At 26.5% G+C, this 12263-nt stretch overlaps 1 protein-coding gene across 2 annotated transcripts in view; it reads left to right on the top strand.

Annotated features, from left to right (window-relative positions):
- Window positions 1-3303: 3303 nt before the first annotated feature.
- LOC114125481 (TRPL translocation defect protein 14) overlaps window positions 3304-12263 on the top strand; it is a 31922-nt gene continuing 22962 nt past the window's right edge. Inside the window, exon 1 of one of the 2 annotated variants that reach the window (XR_007604513.1) lies at window positions 3304-4019. Coding sequence is in view for 1 of the 2 variants with exons in the window: in XM_027989150.2 (XP_027844951.2) it covers window positions 3974-4019 (46 nt within the window). In the remaining variant the exon portion in view is untranslated. The remainder of the gene's footprint in view (window positions 4020-12263) is intronic. The other variant, XM_027989150.2, reaches the window with a different exon arrangement.

The following is a 12263-nucleotide window of genomic DNA, read 5'->3' as shown; positions in this document are numbered from 1 at the left end:
AATTTTTTTATGTATAGATATAGCCTACAAGTTATTATTATAATTAACCTTATAATTCAACAATTTACTATTGTATAAAAATAGTATTAGTAGTACTAATAGTATATTAACTATATTGATTGTTAACGTTTTGACACCATTTTATTATTGTCTCAAATGAGACAAATGTAATCAATGATTATTAATTAACCCTTAATAAATGTTGATTTTGCTTAAATAAGTTTAATTTTTTTTTTATAGACTACTTATCGAAAATTATTTTTTTAAATTAATAATTTATTATTATTATATTATTTAATTATTATGACTATGCGATTTCTCGTATTATAATTTTATTATTAGTTATTATTATGTTACCACAAACGAGAATATTTTGTATTTTTAATATTTTGTTTCTATGTTCTATTAAATAATTATATGATAAAATTATTTTAAAAATATTATTATTAATTATTAAAAATATATTATATGATTATAAATCCATTGTATAATTAACAATCAACCACAGTTTATAAAATATTTCATAATATAAGATTACAATGATAGCACTTTTTTTCCGTGGGTTTTTTTTCGGGTTTTTTTTCCGTGGTCATTTTTTCCGCCTCCCAAACTAACCATATCCTTATAGGTAATAAAATTGATATGCGGAATTGAACTTTGGGAGCCGCCAAATTTCAAATATTAATAAAATCAATCTATTCAGCCCAAAATCTTTAGAGGTTTATCATTCCTCCCTACTTAGTACATATTCAATGAAACTATTCATAAAGACCTAAAAATACCAACAGTGAAATAATCAGCTATACTTCGTATAGCTCGTTACACAATCTTCCACAACAGCCTCCAAAACCACTCGACTAGCTTAGTTAACAAATTGTTTTTTCTCACACTTCCACTCCCTATTCGTCGTTTTAAAAGATCATGGTGTAGCAAACTGTTATACCATAAAATTAATAAAAAAAAAAAAAACCCTTACATAGTAATATTATATAGTATTAATAGTATAGGTGAATTTAAGTAATTAATATCAGTATAGGAGAGTGCTTTCAAAGGCGGGTAAATGTATTATAAAAAAAAAATTTAACTATTTAAGTTTGACATCTCAGTTTCCAAATCATAGTTACCTACTTTTAAAAAGTAAACCTAAAACGTGTTTTCGGCTTACGCTACAAGTGGTTCTTGCCATAAGCGGCATAAGCCATACGAGCATATTATGCCTCATCCAAAGTTGAAAATATTGTATAAAAATGAAAATTATTTATAATTATTATTTTTTATTTATTTACTTCCAATTCAAATTAACTTAAGTCTTAGAACATAATATTTTATCAGTCGTATTAATGTACTATAATTTAAAGTCAGTATAACTGACAAATCACAATTATAGAAAGAAAATTGTTATCGTATAGATATTGAGTTACAAACGATCGGAAATGATATACATTTAGTATAATACTGTCAATTGCGGATTGTTTAATCGTTTTCTCTTTAGATGTTTAGAAATTATACTATCGTAGTATCGTGCCGGTAAGGCAAGCACAAGTCCTTTTTGCCCCTATACTAACTATATAATACGTGTTTTTTATACAATTGCCCGCACTTGTCAATATGGAATAATAAATATACTGTGATGCGAGAAATAAATAAATAAATATTGTGCCAAAGTTCTATTTTTTAGCATTCTTATCGTCATTGTAGTATAAATGAATAATAATGCACATTGCATAACAATCATTATTTTATCATTATAATATTATATAGTTATGATGACGAGATAAATTAATATGTGTGCCCTTATTATGAATTATCTATATACTTATCTGAATCATATGAACCGCCACTGATCATTATGCACACAACCCTCCAATTCAAGATACAATCGACCAATTATGTGATATTTTTATCTGTCATGGCCTTTTGGAGCAATGTATAATTGCTTAGATTTTCAACTAGAAAAAGGTGAATTTAATTACTAATTTTTTTAGTGGGGTCCTTCGTGGTCAAAAGTAATTCTAACTGTCCTTAGAATTATTAGGAAAAGGTGAAATTTTTATGCAAAAAATCAATTATTGACAATATTAATTTTCTTATTTTGCTATAATTTAAAAACAAAAACTGCAAATACTTGAAATTTTCACCAAATATACTTACATTAGTATTTTTTATAAACACACAGCAAAATTTTAAAAATATAGGTATTGATTCTTTTTAAAATATTTATATTGAATTTTTTTCAATCATTGTTCGTAAAATTGTTTTTGCTTTGTTAAAAACCTTAAAAATTTAACACGTGATTCTTAATAAGTTGCTTTAAAATCTATTTTTAAATATTGTAGTTACATATAAGTTCGATTTTTTTTCATAAGCATTAAAAATGTAGAAGTTCACATTTTGAAAAAATGTATTAAATTATATTATTATAATGGAAATTCGCAAAATAATTTTGTAGTTAAAAATTGTATAAAACTTTTTAGGTAAGGTTTGGAAATTTAAAACTAGGTTTCACTAAAGCAGTTCATATTGAAACTAAAACACATACTTAATATAATTTTTTTTTTTTTTTTTGGCTTATATTAATATCAATAGAGATTTGAATAAAATTCGATATTTAACCGAAAAAGAACGATTTTAGTATCTACTTTTTTAAGTAGGTACCTAAAAATATTATTACAAATTACGAATTTTTACAAACTTTAAACTTTTATTGTAAATCATTAAATTATTTTATAATTTATGTTACACACAATAACATTTAAATTAATTTTAAGCTATTTGCCAGTGGCGTAATTTTAATAATAATAAAAAAAAACTAGTTTTGTTGAAACCCCTTTTTATTTGACCAATGGCATAATGCATAAATTAGGGTGACGATAATGACCACCCCAAGTTCATCCCGAATTGCGGCGCTTATGGCTATTCTATATGCTTATTTTATGCAATGAACATCATATTCATACCGTAAGTCCGATATCGACTTAAAAGTTAATAGCATTAAATAATACACGAATATTATGTATAATAAGAATAGTATATACTACAAAGTATACAGTATTGAGTATTGTATTAAAATAATGATGTTCACGTCAGTAATAATAATATTATTAATAAATGTCTGTCGACGGTAACCAAGTCGACGTTCGGGCTTGTTGACCCGGCGCGACCGATTATATGGTCACTGAGCAGCTGTTATGCTCTCGTCGTAGACGGCGGGCGGGGTGGAACCTGTAGATAACGGCAACCGTATCGAGTGATAAACTGGAACGACGACGACGACGACGGCCAATGATAACAAAATAATCGACGGGAGTAGGCGGCTCGTCGGCGGCGGGCACCAGCGCGACTCGGCAGCACGGCAGCGCCCGAGCAATCGTAGTCGAGTGTGGTCGTTGTCATTAATTTCGTCGTCGTCTCGCCCCCGTAGCACGCTTACACCGCGCACGCGGTCACACTCGTCGCTAGTCGCTCGTCAGTCGGCTGTAGCCAGGACGCGCAACGTCCGCACGCGTGCGCTAGTCCGGTCGCGGTTTTTGCGGCGGAAATAATAATTTTTTTTAGCTTTTCGTTTTTCTCCCTCTCTTTTTCGCAAACACGCGACTGTAACAATAATTACGCTGATAATAATGATAATATTCAAAACAAACTGCGAATAATAATAACAAACAATTATTGCTGCGCGCAATGAGTTCCGTCGGGAAACCGTCCGAACAGTCGTTTTACTTACACCGTCGGCGTGCCGTCTCCATCATCGCGCGAACGATTTCCTCCGAGTTTGGACACAACTAGTGAACGATACTGTCGTCGCCGCCACCACCACCACTACTACTACCACCATCACACCACCACCACCACCACCACCACCACCAATAACAACAACAAAAGTCACATGGTTCTCACGCCACGACCGCCTTCGTCAAGCATTAGTTAACACTTAACACGCGGTCCAGTCTCGTTCGTCTCCACGAAAATATTCACGATGGATGGCAAAATCAAGAAACTCTACAAAATTGTACTGACCGGCGGTAAGAACGAACCCCCATACACGTATCGTAGGGAACTTGTTATGAATTTATTGTATTTTGTGTGTAATTGATTTCGTCGCATGGCTCAAAGGCATTATCGTGATTTGAGTGGATTTCGTTAGAAAACTACCCCCGTCCGTCCACAAGTTTCAAAAATATACATCTTTTTCATAAAAAAATCGACTGATATGGACTAGAGAGATTGGCAAAAATGTTATTCCGTTTCCCATCCATCGTCACTCGTCTGCGATTTAGAGTCTATTGCGACGAGGGTGTTTAAAATAGAGACAGATACGATGGTAGAAGTTAGCGTATAATAATATTATGGTTTCTCAAAGATAACGTTGATAAACTAACCGTTTTGTACACATCTCCGGGGGATGCGCGAGCGGGTTGTTCGCGCTTCTCGTTATCATAATGAGTATCGCCGCTGATTCTCGGGGTGGGGAAGAAAATATTAAATAACCGTCTCGCCCACTTTCCACCACTGTCCGCACTTTGCGTACGTCGTTTTCGCGCATTCAGCGTTTTCCTGTCTGTTAATAAATCAAATCGATTTTGACGGTTAAACTCCTACTACGACCGATTTAAACACTCGATAATAATATAGTATAAGTATACATAAACGATAAACATTGCATTCACGGGTTGGGCCTACAAAAACCGTTTGTTTGTCATTGGCGTCTGGCGCCGAGTATTTTCGTATACTACATTATATTTTCATTGAGTTATGTTCTTGAACTCTTCCAATACTTGCGGAAATCGTATGATTTGGTGATCCATTAACGAAGATGTGTACCTACTTACAATTATATCATATTGTTGTTTGATCGAAACTTTGATTTAGTGATTTTCGTATTTACACCTTATTCCGCAGTAGGGGGCTGAAACCTGAAAATACCAAGACGTTGATTTCATTTTATGATATTTTTAATTTGAAATAAATGTATTAGTATGTTTGCATGTATAGTTATGTAGGTACATTAATATGTAGTCTCGTAAATAATAATACGAGTACTTTTTTCCTAATATTATTTTACTGGTATCGTATACTAGTGCGTTACCACTTACCATAATATTGTAGATATAATAAATAAACATTATGTTGAGTGAGTGGGTTTCGCTGTAAAAGTGACTCATAAACAGATTTTGTGTATTGAGATATTTTGAGATATTCATTATCCATCGTTAACCGCTAGTGCACCGCTATCGTTTTCTCGATCAGTTTGTAATAGATATGACTAATTAATTATATTTTATTTTCTGGGGTAGAATATTAGAAAATTTACTTGATTATTGTTTGTGCATAGGCGGATAATAATTTGTTACATTAATCTTCCTCCCCGCAAGTCTCAGCAATATCCGTTTAGTATCTTTATATTTGTGTACGTATATATATATAGTAGAGTAAGTAGTATTATTACTTAATAGCAGTAATAGGAAATAGCTTATTCTTTATTATACCCATATCTGGTTATCTAATATTGTTGAACATTAAATTAAATATAATTATAATAATATGAGCCTCAAAATCTACCATTCCACATCTAACTAAACTCGAAAGCTTATCAACGTAAATGTAAAATTTTATATTCGATGTTTATCTAATATTTAGGTATAAATTAAAAACTATAGTTAACATAACGTATTCAAAAGAACAGTTTTTGCAGAATATAAATACACAATTTATAGAAGTGTCGGAAAAATATGGAAAAGAAGTCCGATAATGTTTTCATTTATGACAATTTAAATGATCAATGACTATTGACAAATATTTAATTTGTTTACTCATTCAATGATTAATATAATTGTATAATTTAAAAATTCTTGCACTATTATCATCAGACGCTTACAAACAAAAGTTTCCTAAACCGGTGTTGCTTAGTTTACATATTTTTAATGCTGGGTTGATACCTTGATCTTACAACACTTTTAGCTTAATTCTTTAAATTTAAAACATTATAAATTATTTTTGGCCACTTTAAAAATTGCTATTGCTATTTTGATTTTATAGAATGTAATTACTGATTCGATAAGTTTTCTTACATTTTATAGTACTTATGTTATTTTTTGATCCAATTTTAACGAATTTTAATATGTATTATAAATTTATAATATTATGTTATCTTATGTGACAGATTAATTTGGTATTTTGCTTCCCATATATATTGGGGAATACTGTACTTTAACTTATAATATAGACTTAAGCATCATTACATTATAATAAATTAGAACTTTTTGTTTTTATGCCATCTCATCATGTGATTAATTAGTCAGACTTTTTCCTCCTAAAAATAAATCACGCTTTTTCCATGTTCTTATATTTTCTCTAACTTCTCCGACCATTACAATTATGAATTAAAAGTAGTTATAAGTCTAATTAAAAGTACACAGAGTTCATCTTCGTCTTTTTACGTATACATTAAAATTATTAATTAAATAATTATTAACATTTGTTAAAATAAAATTGATTTTCATACTAGAACAATTTTTGTAAAAAATAAAGAATTGTTATTTTTTTGTTTTATTGAATCTTTAGTTTGTGGAATGACGCGTACATTTTTATAAGTTACACTTTGAATAAAAAAAAATATACACACTTATCAGCGTATCAAATATGTATATAGTTTTGGTTTTTTTTTATATATTTTAGGTATTATATAATATAAAGGCGAGTATAAAGGTCATACATTTATAGGTCTTTCCCAAATTGTACTCTTTAATAAGTTACAATACACAGGAAAAAAAATAAACTGACAAGTACTCAGTACTCAGTAGTGTACCCGGTATGGTACCTATAAACATTCATTTAACTAATATATTATTAGGTTAGATTATTTCAAGGTTAACATTGAATTTATTTCGTTTTTTTTTTGGTTTCATTTATAGTTTACTAATAACTAGGTAGGTAGTTAGTAGATACTATAGGTACCTATATTGTTCATTGTATGCGTTATCCAAAAACGCTTTGTGTACAGTCTTGATTTTTGTGTTTTTTTATTCTTTAATATATGTAGGTTTTATCATAATTCTTATAATATGAAATACATGTATTTGTTTTTTTTTTCTTAATTCAAGTATAATAAAAAAAGGTATTATATATTTCATTATAATGTTACAATACTAGGTGTGACAAATATTAGAGGCATAAAAGGAAAATTTAATTTTTGGTTTTTGCTTATAATTAAAATTAGTTATATTTACTATATAACTACTATATTTATTATTTAGTTAGTTATACTAACTGTTAAGTTAATATTTACGTCTATCGAATAAATAGATTACTTAAGGAATTTTAAATTTAAAGATTAATACTAATTAATGTAACAAAGTTTCTCATAAGTTTTTCTCACAGAAATCTTAAGTTTCGACAAATATACAAGACGTTAAATTTTTGTAGACATTTCAGTTTCGTTGAAATTGAATATAATTGTAAACGAAAAATATCGACTTTTTAATTGTTATTCAAAAATATTGTTAGTGAGGACTTAAAACTTTTCGCTATGACGCTATTATGTGTTTAAAATGTTCACTAAGTACAATAACATTTTTAAAATATTTAAATTAGTTTTATGTAATCTTTACCACAAACCAATTCACTTATTTGTGATGTACATTTTACATGTAAATACGTTTGTAAATAGATTAATATTTTTCTAAATTATTCGATAATTTCATTGCGTATTACACCTAATCAATACAATTTTTCGAATGATAGCAATAAATAATAATTAATAACTAATACCATACTTTTCGTTTGAACATTCAATTTCGTTAACATTTTAACATATTGGGATATGTGTTTCTCCATATTTTTATATTGCTATAAAACAACTTTTGACAGTATAAGGAATTTTAATTTTATCTTTATTAAAATTGAAAATGTTATGTAATTTTTATCACAAAATAATTTTCAAATTTTTGATTTTGAAAAGTTATTAAAATTTAATTCTTGTTAAAAGAAAATCAGTTTAGTATAATTGTGGAATTTTAACAAAACAACTTAAATTGTTGAACGTTTTTTATCTTAAAAATATTCATTTAACCTCATGAAAGTATAAAGTAGCTTTACACTAGACTTAATTTTTTTATTTTTATTTTAACAATTTATGAGGGAATCTTAATTAATATTTGTTCACGATTTTTAAATTAAATTTAATCAAGATACATCAACATTTATATATAAATACTTATAGAATTTAAAATGTTTTGAATAGCATAAAAAGAGTTAAAATATTAAAAATATAAATATAAAACATGTATCCAGAAAAAAACTATTGTAAATATTTGGTGAAAATGAGTCAAGGCTTTATATTGTTATATTTTTTTTTAATCTCAAATATTTTTTTTTTAACAAAAATTGGTGTTTCGTGTATATTCTTCTCCACCACAACCACAATGTACAAATTAATTATGATTTACTACCAGAAATCACGCTCTATAATGTTGTTATTTTTTTCTTTTGTCTTCAGCTACAAAATTTATAAAATAACAGTCCTAAATGTGATGCGACACTGCAATACTGTTTGAAATTTGAACATTTGTTATCGATTTATTATTAACTAGCTAGGGTATGACGCGTGATTTTTTTAATATTTATTTATTTGTTGAAAAAAAAATTAAATACATTAATTTCCATACATTTATACTATGTATAACATAAAACATCTTTACTCCAAAGTATGAAATAGTAGGTACTCAAATTAAATGATTTACAAAAATTATAAAAACAAATACTTATTTCATTTTTTATACTCTTTTGTTGTAAAAAAAAAAAAAAAATAATAATCATAAATTTAATTGTATTTTAGTTACTTACCTAATATTAAAAAAATAAAATGAATTAATCAATAATTGCTTCTGTTGTTAAAAAATATATATTTAAAAAGTTAAATAAGTAAAAATGAAAAATATCTGCGTATAATAATTTACTAATACTAACATTTTTATGGATTCTTTTATTGTCGTGTATGTTGTATAACCTGTTCCTAAGAAAAAAAGGTAAGGTTAGGCAAATATGTATTAAACCATTGTTGATATTTATTTTTGTGCCATTCTTGTAAATTGTTGAATACATTTCTTAAATTAAACTGTATTAAAATTATTCCCTTTATATTGTTTTTCAACTTCAATTTTTGAAAAAAGTAGTGAAACAATAAGTTATACTAAGTATCTGATTCATTTTAATGTGAATTTAATACTATCATATATTTGGATCCCACTGTTGAACATGTTTTGAGATGTTATTTCATTTGTCATGACTTTGTGATAAATATTTATTTATAGATATAAAAACTAAGGAAAACTCGTTGAGCATGAAATCGAAAATCCTTATCCTTAATTAGATGTCTGGGTATTAGATGTCAAATATTTGTTCGGAATTTGATGTTTTTTGCTGATTTATTTATACTTCACATATATACCCTAAAAGTTGTCAAACTCAATTTATTTATCAGTACATGCTCTTAAAAACTGTTATAGACATTTTAAAGAAATAGTATTGTATTTTTAGATGTTTTTATATAAAATATTACTTGATAATAGTAGGTAATAATTTATACAGTCTTTAGTATACTAATTACTAAATACCCATTAGAACAACTTACAAGGAACTATATATTATCTAATTTTCAAGCCTTTTGACCATCGAACAAAAATGTTATCCATTTATTAATAGATCGAAAACAACCAATATATTTTGAGTTATAACATCAAGAAAAATAAATGCTAATAAAAATGTTTCGTGAAAATTCATGTCTTATTTCTTTTTGAATTACAATAAACCAATACAATTGTTTTTATCAAAGACTGATTCATTATTTCCGTATGACATCATTGGCATAGGTAATTTCAAAAACTGATATTCCCGTTTTCCCGCTGTTTTTGTTTTTTTATTTGCTTATTATTTCTAATTATTAAAAATGTAGTTATAATATTCTATAATTTTAACTCCTTTAAAGTATCATCTTGTTCAAATTTATTATGAAAAATGTTTAAATCGGATTGAATATTGATGAACATTTTCTGTCCCTTGTGTCAGACACAAAAATATATGATAATTGTACCTATGCATTTCTCGCTTTGCTGTGAATTTTAATTACAAGTTAGTTTTTTCTTTTATACCAGTTTGGTCTTCTTTAATTGACAACTATGATATGAAGTTAATTATTACTCTATTAGTACTATATAATTTTAAACGAAGTACACACGAAAATGAATATTTTGTTTTAATAAAGTCATTTTTAATGGATATTGATAGAATAATTGAATTGTTAATATTAATACTACAATTTTATTTCAATTAAAATTTGAATTATTGTGATAATTTGTTGTAGAAGATATGCATCTCTACAATACAACCTGTAGACTTTTAGCTGCATTATTTAATTGATAGTTAGGTATCTATAAATAATGTCTTGTATTATAATTTATAACTATTAATTTACAATATTGTGATTAAAGTAATATATTAGTATTATAATAATAATAGTATATTAGTATATCTCTTAATTTAATTAGCATATATTAAACTGAATTTCGGGTTCGATATTACTGTTTCATAATGTGTCATTAAATAAATATATCATCAATCAAATAACAGTTAACAATAATTGTAACAACTACAGACAATTATTGTCTAACTAAAAAGAAGAAATTTAGTTATTTTTAATAAATAATTAATTGTTTCAATAACGAGTATAACAAAAACAATAAGATGTCCAATATAGGTGTAAGGTATTGGTAACCTACATACAAGATAACTCAAGGAATTCGTTTTATAATTATTTATCAATCTACCAAACAAAAAAAAAAAAAAAAAACAAACAAGTTATAATAATAAGCGAGGTCAGTGCTCATCATTCTAATGTTTAGCAATATAATAATCATAACACATTGAGGTTTGCCTAACTGAAACGCCGCAAATTACATAAATAAGTTAATAAACTAAATACTGCTTATAATAGGTATATAAATTATGCTCTATGTGTATACTTGTAGTTAAATTATGATACTAGAAAAATATATTTTAATATCACTTATACATCAAGGTATATGGGTGTATATTATATGATCAATTTTTAAAACTATAATTTTTGTATCATTATTAATATATTGGATACCTATTACCTACGTAAAAAAATTAAAAATCATAAATATTATCAGTTATTTAAGTTGAAATTGTAATCCGTGCTTTAATAGTACATATACTATAATAACTATAGTTCATTGGTTGATATTATTGTTTATTTAAACGTAATATATAGGAATAATATTAATATATTATTGTAACTTTTTTTTTTTTTTTATATTGAGAAAATACTTCTCGGCGTTATAGGCCATTGGTTATAATACATTTTAATTTAATGATGTTGGTGATTTACTGAGGAGGGTTGTTATAACATATTCTAGTTTTCTTTTTATTCTGAAATTAATGATGTACCTACCTACTTTAATGTATGGACTTAATATGTAATAATAATTTTATTACCCACTGTATGTTAACTATGCTGATTACTGATTAATATTCATTTTTTAAATGTGTTTAGTTTCATTTCAATAAACGTTTATTTTTGTTGGTATGGTGTAGTTCTATCATTTAAATGTCTGTACAAATAATATAATATAATGGTAGATCATGGTAGCTCTCTTAATGTGTCATTTATTGTAGTTGTAAATTCCTATAACTGATATAAGATCAACCCATATAATATTATATCTTATATATATCTTCATTGGGTAAATATCTAAAATATCTATTTAATAAATTACATTGTATAGGTAATATATCATAATACTTTTTAAATTTAGAAGAAATGTTTAGAAAAGTATTGTTATAAAAACATATGCACAATTAACATGACATTGAAAGGACACTCAAACACTCAAAGTTAATGCATATACTTACATTTTATACTTGGTGCCGGTTAGGTCGAGAAGCTATTAAAGTAATTTAAATGGTAATTACTAATTAAATATCAGTGACCGTGTGCATCTATGTCATATTAATAATTAATAATCTGATCACATAATCTTGTAGTGAATATTTTACTGATATAAAATATGATCAGTTTTGTTCGAATCTAAAAATTATTTTTGCAAATAAATCAATATTGTTAAAATAGGTATAATTTTTTAATTATGACCTTCTGGTTTTTTTTAGTACTTAACCACCTATAATACTTATATTGATTTAATTTTTACCATAATAATGGTTTATTTATTATTATCTTAGTTGCAATTCAG

Source organism: Aphis gossypii, chromosome 1 (genome assembly GCF_020184175.1).
Source record: "Aphis gossypii isolate Hap1 chromosome 1, ASM2018417v2, whole genome shotgun sequence".
Taxonomy (NCBI): Eukaryota; Metazoa; Arthropoda; class Insecta; order Hemiptera; family Aphididae; genus Aphis; species Aphis gossypii.
Note: the sequence above shows the minus strand (reverse complement) of the source record. Positions and strands in the feature narration are given on the sequence as shown.